This window comes from Scatophagus argus, chromosome 24 (genome assembly GCF_020382885.2).
Source record: "Scatophagus argus isolate fScaArg1 chromosome 24, fScaArg1.pri, whole genome shotgun sequence".
NCBI lineage: Eukaryota > Metazoa > Chordata > Actinopteri > Scatophagidae > Scatophagus > Scatophagus argus.
The window spans coordinates 4,162,847-4,183,538 of NC_058516.1; the positions used below are offsets into that span (position 1 = coordinate 4,162,847).

Sequence of the window (20,692 nt, forward strand, 5' to 3'; positions counted from 1 at the left end):
AGAAATAGAACTCATAAACACCGTTATGATCATGTCAAACTTAGTCGTAACCTAGAGGAAGTGACTGTGGATTGAGTGTAAAAATGGCTTGAATTGTGGTACTGGTCCTTCTACGCGCATTAAAGAATACAGAAATCCAAGCTTTAGAAGAGCACTCGAATGCAACGTTTATGCTTTGTATTAACATCTTTGACTTGAGAGTTAGCATTTTAAATGAAGCAAAAACAATTAATGAATTGCCGTTACGTTATAAACAACGATTGACTGGAGATTTCTGGCTATATTTTTGTAATCTGTATTGTAAGTTTCATGTGACATGTCTCCGGTGTGAACAACTTCCGCCCCTGACGTCACTGTTGTTAGCAAAAATGGCGGCGTCCTGTGTGCGAACCGTGGGATCGTTTTTCGGAAAATGTGGGAATTGCAGGTCGATTTTTAATAGTGTTACGTCTCAGTTAAGCCGACAGGTGAGCTGCGATTTTCTCTTTAATAAACTTACAAATTCTACGTGTAAAACATCCGTGAAATCACAGAAATTGACGGCAGTGCACAAACACTGACGTCCTTGAATTAGCATGCTCTTGCAGCTTCTGTTAGCCGAAACTGCCTTGACGGATATTTGAAATAACAACCGACTGACACTGCATTTCGTTTTATCACGGCTCGATAGACTTGAGGGTGCCTTAATTTTAACTATCCAATCCTTAACTTGAGTTCGGCTATGGCTGGGTGCTGCTTCACATAATTAGCATCGTAGCATAATTAATGTGATGTGATATATGAAGTAACGTTACTTGTCCTCCTTTTCAGGTCCTTAGCAGGCAGATATGCATGAGCTCGGTCCTCCACAGAAAAAACCTGGCATCTGAAGGACCAGAAAAGTTTACGAAGGAGTTCATCCAGAAACAGGTGGAGGAGTATAACATCGGGAAACGGCACCTGGCTAACATGATGGGAGAAGACCCCGAGAACTTCACCCAGGAGGACATAGATGTAAGAGACAGAGTGCATTATGCTTTACTGCTGACATGCTGGTGCTTTATTTACTCTCCCCGTAGCTCATGAAACCCATGAAGAATCAGCAGAACAATCCATTGTCAACAAGTCATCCCACAGGAAGACCAAAATCAACTGTGACTTCATTCAACTGACAAATACTTCCTGTGTATCCAGATACATCATCTTTGGTATCAGCTGTGCTGTTGTCCACGAGCACACAGTTGCGCTGAGTGATTCGTTCCTTCATTACCAGAACACAGACGCTGTAGTTTCGATTCAGGCCCACATGCAGCGTCCTGCTGCCTGAAGTACTCAATCAAGCACCAAATCGTCAATTAATCATCCCTGAAAGTAGCACCCAACAAATTAATCCTGTTTGAGTTGACATCGTGATCTCTTCCATTTACCCGAAAAACAGATTGATTGCCATCAGCACCCAACACAACTAAAGCTTTGATTTTGGTCATTCTGTGCTGTTTGTTGACAGTGAACTGTTTTGATGGTCACATGTTGAGTAGGATTTTTGTTTATGGCCTTACCATACATGTGGAAATAAAGCTCCCAAGCAGTTGTTCTTGACAGGCAGGGGTTTGGTTCATATTCGTTTCATATAGGCGGTTATGATCAGGTACACTCTTTCTTTTGGTGGACAGTCTGGCAGTCCATCCCCAGCTTTGTCAACATTCTTCTCAGATGAGACAGAGCCTGAAAGCCACGAGCAGTTAAAGCGTTTTGAACATTGATTAGGTTCTGTATTTCAGGCTGGAGTGGTGCTGTATTTTAAGGCTCTGTCGTCTATTCACATCATCGTCATCTTTATTAGCTTAGCTCTGCAGCAGCAGCAGCAGACAGGTGGGGCCACCTCTGGCTAATCTACTGCATCACGGATATTAGCAACGCCCTCAAACACACACACTCACATGCTAATTCCATATTTTGGCAGAACATTCACCCTCGCTGCTCCGGCCATTTAGCTTGATTTCCCACTTTCCCCTCGGCCACTCCCCGGTGTCCCTCACAAATAGTGAAGAGAGCTGTTGGCGCCAGACTGTGAAAGCTGAAGCGACGGCCAGCAGCCCAAACTCAGATTTGTCGAGGGAAAGAGGAAAATTCAGGAGGACTGGAGTGCAGGGAGATAAATCCCTCGCCAGTCCAGAGTTTTCAGGTGTGATGTTGATAAAGACTGAGGAAAAATCAGAGGGCTGTTTACAGTCAGGGGAAGAAATGAACACCAAACAAAGACCCATAAAAAGTCTGTCTTCTGCTTCTCGTCTTTGATGGACTATTTATTCCTCAGCATGAAAGTTCTTCAACGTGTTACATGCAGGAATCCATAACCATTCTCCATAAATCTGAATACAGGTGTCATGTAATTAGTTTAATAACCGACTGGTATTTCTGCAGCCGATAAGGAAACTAATCGGGCACATCCCAACACGGGAGCTTTTTGCCAAGTTTCAGCATCACAGCAGAGATGATAAAAGACAGGCTGTCGCTGATCGGCCTTTTGGTGACTCTTTGAGTCTTTCTTCCTCCGTCACTCAGTCTTTGCCCCGTGGGGATCTCTGCCATATTGTGCTGAGGCTCAGGGGACAAACGGGTGTGTCTTCATCTGTTCCCTGCTTGTCTTTCCCTTTCCCTATTTTCTGTGTACCCTTTAACTTCTTCCTGTCTCTCACACCTATACACACACACACACACACACACACACACACACACTTTCCTCGACCAGTCCTTTTCTTTCTGCTTTCTGTCGTTTTGACAACCTTAAAGGCAGCAACCTGCTCACTGCGTGCAGCACCTGCTGCCTCACTAATTGAACCAACGGAGAGCAGGAACAAATGAAAGAGGAAGAGGAGAGATGGCGGGATGGAGGAAGAGAGACACGAACAGACTGTCTTGATGAGTGTGGCGGGGGCCAACGCACTTCCTGTCTCCCTCTCTTCGATCACACACACTTTCCCAGCGCCATCTGTAGCCCTGCTAATAGCACGCACACACACACTGAACTGTGTCAGAGGATGAACTTGGAGTGAACTGTTGGACGTCCACAGTGTCCTCTGCTCGCTGTCAGCCAAGCCAAAAACTTGTGCCTTTTTCTGCTTGTTTTCTCCTCTAACTCTACAGTAACACACACACACACACACACACACACTCACACATGGCACACTCGCCTTTCCTTGAACCCGCAAGCAGTTTGTGCCTCCTCTTCTGTCACTTTCACCGCCGTCCGTTGGTGTGACCTCTGTTGTTCGGATGTGTCAGCGTTGTCATAATCTGCCGTCTCTCAAACTGCCATTTCTTTTCTTGTAATTTATTGCATTTTCCCCTTCTTCTGTCTCCAACAGAGGAGCATAGCTTACCTCTTCCCCTCCGGCCTGTTTGATAAGAAAGCTCGGCCTGTCATGAAGGTACGTCTGAGTTCAGGCTTTTATCATCCAGGTTTCAGGTTTGATGTGTCACATGTGGTGACTTTTTCTCTTTCTTTTCCACTACAGCATCCAGAGGAAATATTTCCAAAGCAGAGAGGTATTTTATTTTATTTATTCTAAGTCTTTCCAGACTGAGTGTTGTGCTTCACAACTGATTCTCTGTCCCTTCTTTTAAAGCCGTCCAGTGGGGAGAGGACAGACGACCGTTCCACTTCCTGTTTTACACCGGCAAACCAGCCTACTACTCCCTGCTCCATGTGAGTACCGCAGGCGGCTGTCAGGTTCTTGTATGAGGTGGAGGTAAATCTTCATCCAGCTCAAATCCCCAGTTTCTCCTCACCTGCTGCCTACCCTCCTCTACCCCCCCCACCCTCGGGTCATATCCTATTCAGACAGAGTGAGTTGAGAGAAGGCTGTGCTGTCCCTGAGGAGACGTAACGTCAGATCCTCTTTTCCACACAGAGAGCTGCTGCCGAACAGAGCCAGGGTGAAAGCAAGGTGGGAGATTAGAGGAGGGTGAGGGAGGGAGGGAGGCGAGCAGGATGGAGCGGTCAGAGGTAGTCCGGTTTAAAGGTCGATCCACAGAGGAATACCTGTATCTACCTGTGATCCAGAGGTGGTGAACAATGAGCTGAAACTGTTTATTTTCCCACATCCCACTAACATGCAGTGTTGCAAAGTTAACAGCTCTTTACTCTCCAAACCTTTGGCTGCTGACATGGCAGAGACTAATGAGAGATAACTGGAAAGGTGGGGAAAAGAGAGAACATGGGGCAGCTAAAAAGAAAAAACAAATTGTTTCAAGAAGAACCAACCACCCAAAGTTCAACACTGTATTGGCCCACTTAGAGTGATGAGAGCATTAAACGACGATTTGTTTTTCAAATTTATAAATGATAAACAAGGACACATGAGGCCGAATTGAAGATATTTTCCCCAAATCACGGTCACTGATATTCAGATGTCAGCTGAGATTCGTAAACAATCGGAGCGTCTGGGTTTCAGAATCGCATTTGAGGTGTGGCGCGTCATCCTTGTCAGCCTTTGTCCCGCCACGGGGAGCAACTCCTCCTTGGGGAATTGGAGGGAGGGAGGCAGGGAGGGGCAGGAGTTGGGGGTCTTTGTGTGTGTGTGCGCGTGTGGGGTGGGGTGGGGTGGAGGGCGGCTGCGATGCCGTTCACGCTGCTCCTCTTGCTCTGTCTTTTGTTGATTTCACACGCTCTACTGTTCCCTTCCTGTCTGCCGCTGACCTTGCTCGAAGACGGCTCGTGTGTGAGAGGCATGTGTCTGTCTCTAAAACAGAGAGGGGTGTGATGTCTGAATGTTGGTCCAAGCTCACACACACACACATGTCTCACACACGCACACACACCACTGTGCCCTGTAGCAGCAGCAATCTGCACCCCTGCTGTTGCTTTAAATAGGTATGTCAGACGTGTCTGCTCATGCTGCCTGTCTGCACGATTGCAGCTCCCTTTCACCTGCTTGCTCGTCTTTTCCTCTTCCTGTTTGCTTTCTCCATCTTGTGTCCATTCCAGGATTTTTGTAAGCCGTCATCAGCAACCGCCTCTCTCCCTCTCTCTCTCTCTCTGTCACACACACACACACACACACACACACACACGTCAGGAGTGCTGCCAGGAGGGGGCGGTGGTGTGTAAAGCGGCCTTCCTGCTCGGCTGCTCTCCTCTGCTCAGCCAGCACGGTGCATTAACCTGCTCGCTGCTCCGCTGAGCCCTTTATGGCCACAACCCTGGGGGACCCACAACACCCCCCCCTTCACTTTAATGCCGTCTCAATCTGCATACAAATACAAGAGAGGGTCTCTTTAATTTAAAAGCTTCACTATACTCTCTTAGAGTCTTAAAGCCTTAAACTCAAAGGTCTGTGCCGTGCATATAAAGAAAACTTACTGAGTAGAAATTGTGGAGGTGTAGCTGTCTGTCTCAGTAACAGTCTTGACTTAAACGTATCCAGATACTGGCCCTCTTCCTCTTTTCAGCCGGCCAATCCATGCGAATTATTCCTCGCCATTGTAGCTCCCAGTGTTTGTAAACGTGTCCTCCTTCTTTTTTTTTTTTTTTTTGATTTTCTATTACGCTTTTTTTTTTTTTTTTTTTTTTTGCATAGAAAATTGGTTTTTGCTTGATGTTTGGGGGTTTTTTGTACACCCCATCCCCTCCCCTTTCCCTCCTGCTCCTCCAGTGCTCCTCCGTCGCTGGTCGGAGTGGCAGCGGATTAGGCACACTCTATCAAGAAGGAATTAAACAAACATCTGGTGAATAATTGACGGGGAAATGAGTTCTCACCCAGGCGCTGGGCGGCCGAGGTGGGGGCGTTTGCCTCGGGGACGTGACCGGCATGCCCACCCTCTCCCCCACGCTCCGTCTGTCTCCGTCCATGACACACTCCCCCTCCTCAGGTTATTCTCTGTGCGAGAGTGATCTAATGACGATTGAGCCCCGAAGCCGTCCTGTCATGCTTCATGATGTTTCCTTCCAGCTTCGCTTCGGGCCAAATACAAGCACAGGTGTCTGGGTCAATTCAGCCCAGAAACCGTGAAGTATAACACATTAGGAATGCAACTAACCAACATTTTCAGTACGGATTAATCTGTGATTCTTCATTTAGTATCACATATGACAGAAAGAAAAGCAACACGAGAAGCTGGAACTAATACATTTTTCACATTTTTGCTTGCAAAATGAGGAATCTGTCTTTGTGTGATGTTTAAAATTTGTTATCCTGAATGTTTTGGGATGCTACAGGACATGTACAGCAAAATCCTGAGCATCGAGAAGTACCAAGATCAACTGAGAGCCAAGGGACTGTTTAACCAGGACGCCAAGCGAATGTAAGTCAGGGCAACGTGCTTTGTATAAATTTGTTTCAATATATTTTTTGCTGTTGCACCAGGTTTGTAAGGTTTTGGAGGTGACTGTCACATGATAGTCACTTGATTCCAGTGATTGGGAGACCTCAGAAAATGACATCAAGCATTGATAGTCTTCTTTAATAAGTATATGGACTTTTGGATTCTTGTCTGTCTCCATCAGCCTCTTTGGAACAAGCAGGTGGTTCACAAAGGAGGAGCTGGAAGTCACGCTGGTCGAGACCATATCCTCTCATGACGTAAGAACTGTTTCCTTCATCCTCCTCGTCTGCCATGTCTTTTTGACATGAGGAAGGGCAGCTGAAGAAGTTTCAGACATTAGAATCTCTGATAAATCTGCTTCTCTGGCTTAACTTAAACCTACTTAGTTTGCGGATGTTCTCGGCAGCTCGGCCTTTATTTATATTTAAATGAAATGTGTCTTTTGCTGCAGTACGATCGCTTCCTCCAGCTGATGGAGCGCCTGCTGTCCCTGCCCTACTGCACCATCGAGGAGGAGTTTGTCATGAAATACCGCCGGAAGCTGGAGACCCAATCCATGAACCAAACTGTGCCCCCGCTGGAGAGAGACGACAGGGGCATCGCCTTCAGCACCTCAGAGGGTACACACCAGCAGTGCTTCTCAAACACACTCATTTCTCCATCTAAAGCCAAAATAGGGTTTTTTTATCACTGTGTTTGGTTTGACATTCATCCCAGATTGAAGTACAGAGCAAGCGTAGTCTGTTTGAGCTTATCGAGAGCAAGCTTCTCCTGACTTCCTCTTGACTTCAAGAGTAATCTCAGCGTCCTCCACATTGGGTCTTACTTTTGTGGCGGCTTTGGCCGTCATTTTTATTTGTAACACTGACTTTGTTTGTCACCATTTTAGTGTCTGAAATCTGGTAACAAGAAAAATAACAAGAGGGTCACAAATGAAGCGAGAAGGATCTGACTCCCAGCTGGAGTTTCACCAACCATTTCACTAAGTTGGCCTCCCTCTGTTGTTGACTGTAACATCTGTTAAGAAAATGGAGTTAAAGCTGTGTTTCCGGACAGGTCGGAGGAAGACATCCACCGCCTCCGTGGTTCTCCGAGATTGCGGCTCGGGACGCGTCACCGTCAACGGCCAAGACTTCCTGCTCTACTTCTCCGTACTGCAAGACAGGTAGGAGAGCGGTTGTCACGTTCATAGATTCTGTTTTCCTTTAAAATGCAAAACGTGATGTGTTTTACTCCCCACCACCACCACAGCCACTCTGCTCCAAAAAAAAAAAAAAAAAAATTAAAAAGCAGCTTTTTCACTCTTCACAGCATCGCCTCGTTTTTTATTTATCTCCTTGTAGTAAGTTAATTACACAGTTGAGTGATTGTGTGTATGTGTGAGTGTGTGTGTGTGTGTGTGTGTGTGTGTGTGTGTGTGTGTGTGTGTGTGTGTGTGTGTGTGTGTGTGAGTGAGTGAATGTCCAGGGCTGGTGTTGTCACGCACTGTGAGGACGGGCTGTAATTGGAGCAGAGAGGTGACAATTGACTTTGTCAGCAGCCATAGGCCATTCAGCCTGACACACCATCCAGAACACAAGACACTTTCTTTTCCTCATACACACACACACACACACACACACACACACACACAGCCTCTTCCTGTTCCTGCTGAGTCAGAAGTTATTCTGTAATATGTGGTGGTGAGATTGTATAAAAAGCTTTTCGGAGTTGCCGGGATCCTCTCTGCTTGTCTGAAAAGTCACCCAAGCAGACATTAAATTAGCGTCCGCCGTTGATACTGCTATCTGTTAAATAGCACACACTCCCACTCTGCCTATTCAACCACGTTCGGGTCTTTCACCTCCTCCTCTTCTCTCGCTCTTTTTTCCTATTCCTCAGAGAGCAGGTGATGTTCCCGCTGCAGTTTGCCGGCATGCTGGGACGCTTCGACCTGGAGTGCACCTTGAGTGGCGGCGGCAGATCCAGCCAAGCGGGGGCGCTGCGTCTCGCCATCTCACGGGCCCTGCTCAGCTTCCTGTCCGAGGGAGAAATGGAGAACATGAGACAAGGTGAGTGGGCCAGATCATGTGACACATAAGATAAGATAATCCTTTATTACTCCCATAACTGGGAAATTACAGTATTGTAGCAGCAACCAGGATAAAGAGGGTGCAAAACATGCAAGGAAAGCCTCTCTAAGATGTTTCTTTAAGTTTAACTTTTTTTTGTATTTTTATCTCCTCTTAACATTCTTTTTGTGCTTCATGGTTTCATTTCTGGTTTTTACTTGTTAGTTTTAATACCTGATATTCCTTTGAAAGCTCTTTGGGACATTTAGAAGGTGATTGCTGATTATTTTGCATAGCACACCACGCGTACGGCCTTTAAGTTTTGATTGTAGTGTGAAATTTACATTTAAACTCAAGATCTTTATTTCTTTATAGTTTGTTAAAATTGTTTTTAAATGCTGCAAGAGTTTGTTTCATCCACACAATCACTGATGTAAATCAGTCTTTTGTCTTTTGTTTGTCTCACGATTTCCTCCTCTTTCCGTCCATTTTCCTTCATCTCTGTTTCATTTATCTGTTTACACTTGCAGCTGGTCTGCTGACCCCTGACCCGAGAGTGAGGGAGAGGAAGAAGCCGGGCCAGGAGGGAGCACGAAGGAAATTCACCTGGAAGAAACGCTGAGGAGGAGAATCGCCTCACCTGAGCTCAGATATGAAACACTCAGACTGGCCTCTGGTGTTGACGTGCCCTCATTTGAACTGATTTCCTCATCTCTTCCCCCAAAGTCCAGGGTCACTTCTTAGTTTATTTGAGCTCTTGGATGAACAGCTTTTGCGTCTCCACACGTTCTCACAGGGAGCCGTGTTTGAAGATGCAATGAGTCTCTTCAGCCACCAGATGGAGATATATGTCAAGGAATAAGAGAAAATCTATTTATCCGTGTATTAAACAATAAATCAGGTTTTTCACATAAAAACACGTTTATATTTTCTAGTAGTTTTCCTCTGTTGCCTGCCATTACCAGGATGTTTGTTTTTTTACGTGTTCATTTTCTGATTCTATGAATTTACTTTAGACTTTTTAAAATTAAAATTATTGACTGCATCTCTCCTGACCAACTAATGAACCAATCAATCCAAATCACGACTGTCGATATTTTCCTTGTCGTGTCATAACCTCCGTCGCCCCCAAGATGTCGCCAAATGCTCACAAATGTTGACCAGTTGTGCCTCTGCTAATTATGATGCACTTTTATCTGTTCAGAATAATTAGGTCATCGATTAAATGGATGTTGATTAGTAAGTAAACAATGTCTGGTGCAGTATATCTGCTTCAAACATAGAAATATGTTGAAAGTATTACATTCAAGTTTTTAAGTTCAAGTGGTGTAAGTCAACAGTGGAAACTCTCTAACTGGTCTTGGTTTGGATATTTGCCCACAGTTAGGGTACAGGTGCACCATATACCTGGAAGCAGGCTTGTGGGTTGGGGAGGTGGAGGCTGGGAGCGTGTGTAGCGGTGTGGGTGGAGTCATCTATTCTCCCATTGGGTGACCGTCCAGACAGGCGTGCTAGACGGATTACTACCACTAGCAGCATACAGAAACGAGTGTTGAGGGGGAGCTGCAGCGGCGTGGCCCTACCTGTCCTCCATTTCTCATCCTAATTGGGGGCGAGGTAGCGGCTAAAATAGCATTTTATTTGTTCTGGTCCAATGGAGGCAGCGGTACTGAACCCCACGATGGTGCCTGAGGTGGACTGCAACAGCAACAGCCTGAACGCCGAGTTGGAGGTGAAGAAGCTGCAGGAGCTGGTTCGGAAGCTGGAGCGGCAGAACGAGCAGCTGCGGACGCGGGCGAGCGGCTACCCAGGCGGGCCGCATGTGCTGTCTGCGCCCCCGGCGTACGCGCTCGGCAGCTCCGGAGGGTACTGCCTCCCCAGCCCGCTGCCCACCCTGCTGTGCCAGTCGTCCTTGGGATCATTCGCGCCACCGGAGGAGCCTTTCGACTATTTCCTCCCGCACACGACCGGGGAGGATGGAGCGGCTGCTGCGGGGGAGGCGGAGGACGCATCCGAGCCTTCGGTTCTGGACGAGCTGGAACTTCTGGACCTGAATTCTCTGTCCTGCTCAGACGAGTCAGATGAAACATGGTACCTGTCCAGTTTTAATTCTCAACCATTTGTTGCTTTTTTTGCAGTAGATGTAAGTCGTGTCTCCTGTGCGCAAACGCCACATGTGGTTTCAGGTTCATCCTTGTCGTAATGTTCTCATTGTTTGTGGATGGAAGCTCTGTTTCCGACCCGTCCAGCCTCCTGCCACACCGAGACAAAGCAGCACACCTCGGAGTGAACTGGACAGCTGACACGACAGGCCACTTGTCATCAGGCCTGCCATCAAGCCTGCACCAAGCTGCCAGCTCCTCCTCTGTGCAGGAGATAAATCCAGAACAAGATGCCTTTTAATGTTTTTTGTTTGTTTGTTTGTTTACCTCGATCATAACGGTGATTATATTACCAGATCCTCCCATATGGTGTGACTGTTTGGCTTAAATTCCTTCATAAAACTGTTTTGAAAGCATCTAAATCTGGTTTGAATCATCGCAACTTCTTATTTATTGTGTTCTTCTGTAGAAAACTGCGTTTGTGGTGGTTTAAACTTGAAGTGTGAACTGACAGCAGGAAGCTTCCTGGTTTGCATAACTGACAGTATTTTGTTGCGTAATTAGCCTTTCATTAGTGACTCAGTGATAAATAGATTGGCCATTAGAGGTGTTCATACTAGGATCCATAGTTGTTTTTAAATTGTTTAATTTTTGTATTCAGTCAATAATGATGAGCATTTTTAGTTTAATAACTAAATAACATGGATGCTTCTTGGCTGAGATTTGCACTCCAGCTGCCAGTTTATTAGGTGCACTGAGCTGCACATACTGCTGTTTAATCCAGCAGTAATTTTCTACATTTGTGAAGGTTAAAATGTTTTGTTTCAGAGTGTTAATTCAACGTTACAGACTTTTTGGAGGCTGTTTCTAATATTCTGTCCTCCTCATTTGCAACAGTAGGAACTCCGAGGATCAAAAGAATAGAGAGAGGAGCTGATTCTGCACTGCAGTACATTCAGATTCATCTTTTATTTGGTTTATTCATGTCACAGGCGTGTGTCACCCCCCCGTGTCCAGAAATAGTCAAAGCTGAGGTGTGTTTGTGTGTCCCCTTCAGGTCAGACTCTCGCCTGATGTCGGCGAAGGTTTTAATCTATAATTCAGCTCCCTCTCTACGTTTCGCCCACAGAGCAGAATCATGTAGGAGTTCAGGGCTGTCAGAATAATCTGATCCACTCCGTTTGAACAGAGCAGCTCCTCTTCCTCACATCTGAAAAGCTTAGCATCACCTTAAGCCAAGGAGCGAGAGATTTGTCTGACTCAGGAGATGAGTTGGTGGCACAAAGGAAAGATGGAGCCTAAATTTTGATCCATCAGGTACCACATGGAGAAAACAGTTCCCCCAAGGGCAACTTTGTAATACCTTCTTACACTCAACTGCAACAGAAACAACAATGGCACCTGTTACTCTGGTGATTGTTCTGTTTTCAACTGTCTGACTCTCAGCGTCTCAATCTGGGTCCATCTCCAGGTTGTACGTGTCATCTAAAGCCAAAGAGTCCAAAGATGACTCTCTGACTCCACTGCAGTGGTGCCGGCAGGGTCTGGACTGCCCCAAATCCGAGGTGGAGGCCGCCAGGCGATCGCTGTCCCTTCGACTGGAGCAAGGTACTGTTTGTTTATGTTTGGAAAGAAAATGACTGTGATTGGCCCCCAGGGAGTTGTTAGCTTGCACAGCAAGAGTCTTGGAGACTCTGTCGTCACAGGGTGTTAAATGAAGTTGTGTGCTTGGCTCCACTCACCACTTTGTCACTGAGAGATGCCCAGTACAACCAGTGTGACACTGAGCGGCTCCATGAGAGCAGCTGGGACTTCTCGGTGTGTCGCTGATGATGTATTCTAGTTTTGGTCCGGCTTGCTGGTTGAATCAGCTGCTTCTTCATGTCTCTTGTTTCCACTTTGTCTCGTCTGTGTCCATTTGATGTGTTTGTCTTGCTTTGGTTCTCGTCACACGTCTTTTACTCGCATACAGTTCGTTGTTTCTTCGGTCAAAGCAAAGGCTGAGACAGAAGATTAGTTTCCAGACTTCTGTTCTCCTCCAGGCTATTTTAAACGGATGCACACAGCCGTCGGGTGTCTTGCCAAACAACACAGGAGCTCACTGACTCACACAGCACAAATGTTGGCCATGAAGAAGTAGTACTGAACTGGTTGTTGTCTAGACTTTACAGCCAGATGCTCTTCTTGTTTGGCACCAAAGTTATTGCAATTTTCTTGAGTGTCAGATGGATCTTTGTGTGGATACGTAGCTCTTACTGTTGCCAGCATTAAGTCGGAGATGAGATAAACCTACTTAAATTAAAGGTTTCAAAATAAGTGGAAATTTTTATGTAAACAGTGTCAAAAAGATTTTCACTAAACTAACAAAATCAACCTTGATAATGTTAAGACAAGCTTTACGTGGCCAGCAAAAGTAAGTTGAATGTTAAACAAAGTTGACTGGTTATTTATTTTGAGACTTTTTACTTGATTGGTAGTTTAATCTCATCTCAGACTTTGGTCAGAAGCTGTACGACATTACCCACAATGCAACGCCGCTGCAGACAGTACAGAGATTAGGGTGTTTCTGTGCTTGTTGTGGCTAACGAAGGGCTGCAGCTTGTTTAAATTATTGATTTGACTGCTGATTACATTTTGATTAATGAAGTGTTTGGTCTACAAAATGTCAGAAAATAGTCAGAAATATTTGTCACGCGAAAGATTCAGTTAACTGTCACGGAAGTCGGAGAAATTCAGGAAATACTAACACGAGAAGCTCTCACGGGACTGTCCTGTTTTCTGTTCTCAGGCTTAATTTGGACTCTTGGTTCTTGTATATTATTTTACACCTTTGTTTCAAGATTTCAAGTTACCAAAATTCTTTAATGTTTGTTTTTTGACAAGTGAAGGGCTTGCTTAACATAATGCATAACATTAGAGATTTAAATTGGATTTTTTTGTTTTATTTTTGCAGACTTTTTGCGAACTTCTCACAGGCTGATAAAATCCAGTGAGAGCAAAGTCATAACAAAACAGTGATTCTCCAGGTGATATTTTTCTTCTGTGGCCACAACAAGCAGGTTGAAGTTGGCTCTCCTTCATCTCTTCACTGTGGCTAATGGGGCTCAGCAGGACAGCAGACCTTAATCCATCCACGTCTCATAGCATTAAGCAGATCAGGCCTGGTTCACCTGACCCACATGTCCTGCATAACTTCATTATATGACACAACTGAGGAAGGGAAAGTGGCAGCAATGCCGACATTTGGGGAAGTAAAACAGGAAGAGCAGCCACTGAACTTCCTCCAAATAAATCAGCTGTCATGTTACATCAGACCTCTGACTTTTGTCTTGAGTTCAGTGTTGTCATGATTACCCCACGGATTGAGTTTTTAAACATATATCTTACAGACAGTCATCATGGCTGTCAGTCCAGTTGTTGAAGAAATCCTCGCCTGATCGATGAGTCTCTTTTCAGTGCGAGCTTGCGGAGGCGGAGCAGCGGGCCGCGTGTGAAGTGCGAACGGAGGCGACGGCTCCCACGGCCTCCGCTCCAACAGGCAGCTTAACACCCCGAAGCCTTTAATGAGAGGAGATGGCGCTCGACTCGCCTGCGTGGGCACATTTGTGTCTGTGTGCGAGGCCGCTCTGCGTTCCCACACTTTCAAAATAAAGTCGTCAACAGAGAAGTGCATCTGCGCTGGACTGCTCTTCTGTTTCGGTCAGCCAGAAAATAAGCTGTCACAGTTGTGTCCACATATTTGGATCAACAGAAATCAGCAAAATGATGATGCACTTCGCTTGTGTTAAAATCTGCACTGACAAATTTTGTAGCTTTTTATGTCCACTTCATTTGGAATCGCTTGTGTCAGACCTGTCAGGTCTGTGCAGGGAAGTCAAATTCGTCTACATTAAAATCTGCCAATCCCAGCGATATCGACCTGATAATGTGTCGTTTAGTTGTCGACCTCTGACACGGCTTGTTGCAGCTTGTTGCATCAGAGGCGGCGAACAAACGGTCCTCTGCTGGAGCATCACTTGGAGGAGGAATCCTCCCACCACCTCGGCCCTGCTGTCTCTCTCTCTCTCTCTGTCTCTCCCTCCGCCTTGAGTTTGAGCACAGTGAAATGGAGAGTTGTTGCCGTGGCAACGGTTTACATGAAAGCATCGCATCCCTCTTCATGGCTTAGTGGCTTATATTCACATTGACAGGTAACAGAGAGAAATCCTTCTCCCGCATCTTCAATCAGGGATGCACAATGCACCACATTTTTATTTGTCTTTGTTCCCATATTCAAACCAGTTTCTTCCCTGCGTCTATGAATAGTAACTCAGTGTGTGTGTGTGTGTGTGTGTGTGAGTGAGAGACACTCAGCACCAGGTACAGCTGCAGTGTGTGAGCAGCTGTGTTGTGTTGAACACAGCTTTGTTGTGGAGCTGCTGAATAGAGCTGTCGGGGACAGTCACAGTGCTGCTGAGGTAACGGCTGCACAGCTCTCTTTGAGCTTTTTGTGTTTGCATTGTCTTTGGCGGGGCCACTTTGAGGTCAGAAAGTGTCTGTTCTGACATTTATTTAGGACTTGAGTTCGCATTTGGAATAGAATTACTTATGATGTGTGAGAATGTGAAGGGTGACCGCAGAAGCTGCATGCACTTTGCAGTCTTTTGACGTTTTGGGACGTCGCTGACTGACTTTAATTTTGCATTCAAAGAAATGTGTTGTTCAGCAGCTGAGGAGGATGCACTCCTACATGTTAGAGCCTGAATAAATAGTGACTGTCTGTGTAGAATCCGCATCAGGTTCATCATCAAAGAAAAACACGGTTCAGCGCATTCATCATGAGGCTTTCGAGAGCTTTATCCTTTATTCTTTTTTTGTCTTTGTTATTCAAATGTGACAAAAGGATGGCATAAATGCAGAGACATCAAAGAGTAGGAAGAGAAAGAATATGAAAAAAATGTTGTGATGTGCAGTGTGCTGAGCTGGAGAACTGATATCAAAAACTGTGTGTGCTGATGAAGGTGTGAGAAATATCAGTCTCAGTGAAGTACATGTACTCGTGCTGTACTAATTAAAAGTTCTTGTACTTCACTTGAGTTCATTAAATGCTTTTAGTGATGTTACTTAGACTACTTTACTTAACTGCTTTTTGAATGCAGGACTTAAACTTGCAGTGGAGTATTTTCACTTTCACTTAAGTATCTGAGTGCTTAGTCCATTAGTGTTGGTCTTATTGATGAAATCTTCTGTTATTAATATGCCTCCTGCTTGCTTCCTGTCCTCCTTCACTCCATCCTCAGTCTCCAGGTGGCGTAGCTCCCTGTCCAGCCCCTCCCCCTCCTCCTCCCCTGGGCCCTCTCTGAGTCGAGTGGCAGGAGTGTCACCCGTCAGTGCTTCCCCTTCAACCAAAACCTGCTCCACACCCCAGTCTTCTGAAAGACACGGTAACCGCAGGACATACATGCTTCTGATTTAAATTCACTTCTTTTTGCTGAGACTAAGAGTCCCTTCTCCTTTGCCCTTCCCCTCCCACAGCTCCATCCCTCTCCTCCCCGCTCCACCCGGCCCTCCATCGGACGCTGAGTCCCGTAGGGAAGGAGCTCTCCCCCGTAGCAGAGAGGACTCCCACGTTCCTCCCTCACAGCCGCAGTAAGCCTTTTCTTGCCTCATTTGGTGCAAGACATGAAACTGAATATGCTCCTAGTAATCAGCACATTAATGTGCAGGTGAAGACGCTCGCTGTAGAACTGGGTCAGCCGCAAGCTTTTATAGACATTACTTCAGCTGTGTTCTCATGGAAGTCGTGGGAGTGAAGAGAATATTTTTCCGCTTCAGCTTCAAGCTACGTTTCAGTTGCAGAAATAAGTGTGTCACAGCCTTTCTGTGCATTGTTCGTGATGGAGGAAAAATAATGTTCCACACAGAGCAGAGGCCACGCTGGAGGCGCACTGGTGGCTTTTTAGCCCCAGGCTCAATTCCATGGTGGTGCTGGTCCAAACAGAAATGTTGCCAACAAAAAAAATCCAACTCAAGCAACATGTCTCTATTGAAACAGTGTCCAGATTACTGAGATTAATTTGCCTCAGTGGAAAGTAGTTCAAGTTAAGTGAGAAAATATTTGAGTAAAACATGACCCAAAAACTCTCATAAAGGGAGCAAAAATCTTGGCCTGTGTGAGCATATAAGAGCAAAATATGACTAAAGTAAGTAGAATTAACCAAATGATGGAAGGGATTATTTCAGAGAGCAGTCATAGTGCTCAGATATCAGGAATATCATTAACTGGAGAGAGGTTGGTATAACCTCTCTGATAATATTCCTGCCTCACTGGTGCTTAACAGGCTCTAATTCTCAGAGCCAAGTATCGGCCTCCATTAGTTTGGATCCTTCATCTTTATGTAGAGGACACTCTGAGGACTCGAGAGTCCTTTTCTCATTAGTGAGCTGCCCAAACTGTGCCTGTACCATTTGTTTAACGCTGGTGCTTTGTGTCGGAAACCATCCGGAAAGGCAAGATGAGATCAAGTGAAAGCTGTAGGTCGGGAAAACTGGAACATGACGTTTTTCTAAGACTGCTTTTTGTTTTCTGAAGGCCGCAGCCTCCGGCGCTCGGCCCTCAGCCCCCAGTCATCTGTGGACAGCGACCTCTGTGCTTCGGAGGCGGAGGACGACTCCATCGCTCTGGGATACAAACTGCAGGACCTCACTGATGTCCAGGTGATGGCCCGCCTGCAGGAGGAGAGTAAGTTGAAGCCAGGAAAACATGCAGCAGCAGAGATTTAACACGCCTAATGACAGAGTTGCTGTCCCCAGAACAGCGATTGCTCTGAGAAATAGCGTGTAATTAAAACTCCAAATTGTAGGGAATTTGGCTGCCTGAGTTGTTTATTTTAGGTCGGCGGACATTGCAGAGGAGGCATGAAATTAGGGAGCGAACGTAGGGTTTTTCACAGCAGACATTTGACTTTATAACTGATAACTGTAACTGATAACCTCAATTTGAATTTCATGTTGTATTTTGGCTGTTCAGTTGTTTTAGTGGCCTCTGTGTGCCAACTGCCCTCTTATGCTGTCCATCTGTCTCTATTGTTCCCTCCTTTTTTAATATTTTAACATATGGCACCAGATCTCAGAGCTCATCGCTACTTCAGCTTCATTAACCCCAGGAGGTGATGATTGTGTCTGTGTGTGTGTTTGTCCTGGCTGTATATGTGTGTGTGTGTGTGTGTGTGTTTTGCACGCTCGTCCTCATATCTTGCTCCTCCAGGTCTAAGACAGGACTACGCCAGCACATCGTCGGTCCTGGCCAACCGCCGCAGTCAGAGCTTCACGTTCCAGCTCAGCCAGCTTGGCGCCGGCCCCGACCTGGAGGAGGAAGACGAGGAGGACGACGAAGACTATGGCCTCCTGCCCCCACCACAGCCGCGCCTCACCCGCCTGCCGCACTCTCACACCTTTTCCAGCATAAGAGAGTGGCGAAGAAGCACAAGTTCCCTGTCCACCCCTCCTTCCACCCCCTCCACCCCCCCTTACCCTTCCGCTGGGTTGGCCTTTCAGCCTCAGCCCCCGGGACCAGGACTGGGCAGCCTCTGCGCAGCCGAGCCGCAGGGCTTCAGACCAGGATCAGGTGAGAAACCGCTTGTTTAACATTAACGCTCGTTTCTGGAAGGACAGAAAACTTAAAAGCTGCACTTACAAATATTTTTATATTAACAGTAGATCAAATGACACTCTTGAAAATGTAAAGGTCAGTTCTAATCAGTCATCTCTTTGTTTATGTGTTTTGTACGTCAAATCTTTGTGTGTATTTGTATATTTGTGTCTATGCTGTTTTGGGGAAACATCATCATGCCGTCCAGCCGAATTTGAGAGTAAGTTGACCCCATCCTCTGAAAACACCCAATGCTAAAACTATGAATTCATTACCTCATTTTTCTCATTCTGAGACACCTTCGCTCTAAAATCATGCATCCATCGACGGCTCAGACTGACCCACGGCGATGTTCTCACCACTTAATAATAACTCTCACTAAGCCTCTTGTACAACCGCTCTTAAAGCTCTCAGACCGCCGCGTGTTTCCGTTCTGAGACGAGAGAGATTTTGATGGGATTAAGAGTCAGGAGTGTATATCTGACTGAGGGGGCGTGAGGAGATCGTGGCCAGCTTCATGGTCAGGATCCTGAGGCTTGATTCCGTATCTCTCATTGCCATTAAAATCAGCCATTTTTACCTTCATTTGTCCTGTTCTGTCTCTCTGTTAGATAAGCTGCGGAGGAGCATGCCTAACCTTGTGAGAGCTCCCAGCATGCCTAGTGTGCCCATTCCAACCAATCCTAGTGCTTCCCCTTGTTTGCTTCGTAACAGCCAGAGTTTTGATTCGTCCAGCGGGCTGGGACGACTGCAGTCCTCCAGTAAGGCATCAGTTCTCTTACTTCAGTTATTTCTGTATGTATTTATCTATTGTGCTTTTATTATTATGCAGATTTATGTATCTTCTTGTACGTTTGTTCACCCAGTCCCCTCCCCAGGCCAGCTGCAGAACAGGGTCCAGAGTGTCGGGAACTTTACCTCGTTGTCACGGCAACCGCTGAAAGCCACCGCCTACGTCAGTCCCACCATCAAGGGCTCGAACTCGATGCCGACCTCCACAAGCCTGCAGTCCCTGAACAGCGGTGGCGGGGCGATCAGTGGGATCCCTCTGCTCAGTAAAGCCCAGTCCACTCCGAGCACTCCCCGCAGCGGCCTGCCCCGCCCAGCCTCCTTTGTTGGCACCGCAAGCTCCACCCCCCGCAAGGTGGCCCCACCAGCACGAAGGTAAACCCTCTATATTTCAGTTCTTTACTGGATTAAATAGTAATAATAACAATAATACCTATTATTGTACTTCTGACTCTGGCCTTTCCTCAGTTTACTGACACCTCCAAAGAGCTTGTCCACCCTCAGTGCCCTTCGTGACTCCACGTGGAGAGACGGATGCTACTGATGATCCGGTTGCGGCAGTGCAGTGTCACCCTGCGGGACGGGGTCAACTCTCTGCACCTCTAAATATGTAAGGGACAGGTGAATGGGCCTGACCAAAAAAATAACTGTTAAGATGGCATTTAATGCTCTTGCGCAATAAGCCACTGTCTGCTATCCTGCAAAAGAGGGCTGCCAGTTTTTATTTATTTCTTTATGAATTTTAATAAAATTTTTTGACTAATCAGGTGTTTTCCCTCTGGCATGAAGCGCCAGATGCTGCTGAAATAAATGTAAACAATCCCTGTTCGGTTGGGCACATTCGGTCTAATTTTTATGAGAAAGACATTAAAGTATGTATTTGTGTACAAAGTTCTCTAACTATTAAGTGTGCATATATAATATAGATGCATATTACTGAATTTTAAATCTGACTCTTTACCAAAAGGAATATGTTTCAATGTGTTTACAAAACTGTCTCACCACCACGTCACCGAACTTTGTGGACATTAACACTCTGAAACTGTTTGTTGACCTATGAGGGATCTGTACTCGTCGCACTTTGTGTAATCCTACTGATATTTTTCTGTTCGGTGAAGTAATGCTTGCACGTCTTTGCCAATCACGGACATAATGTAGCACCTTTTTTCTTTGTAACATGGACTTGTATTTTGAAAAGGCCATTACCACATTTCACAATCCTGACACTTTTGTTACTGTGATGGACTGAACACACTGAATTAAACAATGTCTTTTTACTGCTTCATTAAGTCTTCCAGTCTCTCTCATTTTGCTGTTTGTTGAGGTTAATTCTGCAGCACAATTAAAATGGCAGCATTTACCAATACAATTACAAAAATACAGCAGAATCACCTGATGAGAAATGATCTTTTACCCATTTTGACCATGAAGATCCCATTTAAGTCAAACAAAGGTTTCTATTTTGAAACACAAGCTTCCCACAAGCAAAACGTTTCCTCACAATCATTTCACACTGTCTGCAGAACAATATTTATTAAATCTTCAATCCAAAACAAAGGAACATGCCTATATTTCAAAATTACTGTTCCACAATTAGCATGTGAAACTTCATCACAGCTATAGTGATTTAAGCTTTCTCACAAAACGCCCAAAGCATAAAGGATGAAGCATAAGTGAAAATCTGTTTTCATAAACTTTCCTTCAGTAGTTGTTATTGATCTCTTGTCCAGAGAGTGTTTTAACACTGTAACAGGGTCTATTTTTAACCCAAACCTTTCTGAACCTAATCAAGTAGTTTTGTTATGAGGCATAAA

The 20,692-nt window shown here is 45.6% G+C and overlaps 2 protein-coding genes across 3 annotated transcripts; both read left to right on the plus strand.

Annotated features, from left to right (window-relative positions):
- Positions 1-306: 306 nt before the first annotated feature.
- Positions 307-9,274, plus strand: mrps9 (mitochondrial ribosomal protein S9). Its single transcript, XM_046381918.1, has 11 exons — positions 307-467; positions 811-993; positions 3,348-3,410; positions 3,498-3,528; positions 3,609-3,688; positions 6,200-6,285; positions 6,488-6,563; positions 6,758-6,926; positions 7,363-7,471; positions 8,188-8,357; positions 8,888-9,274. Exons 1-11 carry the CDS (start codon positions 369-371, stop codon positions 8,977-8,979), a joined length of 1,158 nt encoding a protein of 385 aa, XP_046237874.1. The 5' UTR covers positions 307-368; the 3' UTR covers positions 8,980-9,274.
- Positions 9,275-9,810: 536 nt separating this feature from the next.
- LOC124055276 (SLAIN motif-containing protein 1-like) lies at positions 9,811-20,163 on the plus strand. 2 transcript variants are annotated; one of them, XM_046381914.1, is made up of 10 exons: positions 9,814-10,448; positions 11,931-12,067; positions 15,739-15,882; positions 15,974-16,087; positions 17,031-17,180; positions 17,706-18,065; positions 18,298-18,309; positions 18,701-18,850; positions 18,956-19,253; positions 19,347-20,163. In XM_046381914.1, the coding sequence occupies exons 1-10, from the start codon at positions 10,012-10,014 to the stop codon at positions 19,420-19,422; spliced, it is 1,878 nt and encodes a 625-aa protein (XP_046237870.1). In that variant the 5' UTR covers positions 9,814-10,011; the 3' UTR covers positions 19,423-20,163. The 2 variants fall into 2 exon arrangements, with proteins under 2 accessions (XP_046237871.1, XP_046237870.1); XM_046381915.1 differs by lacking the exons at positions 15,739-15,882; positions 15,974-16,087 and having other exon boundaries at positions 9,811-10,448.
- The last annotated feature ends 529 nt before the right edge of the window (positions 20,164-20,692 follow it).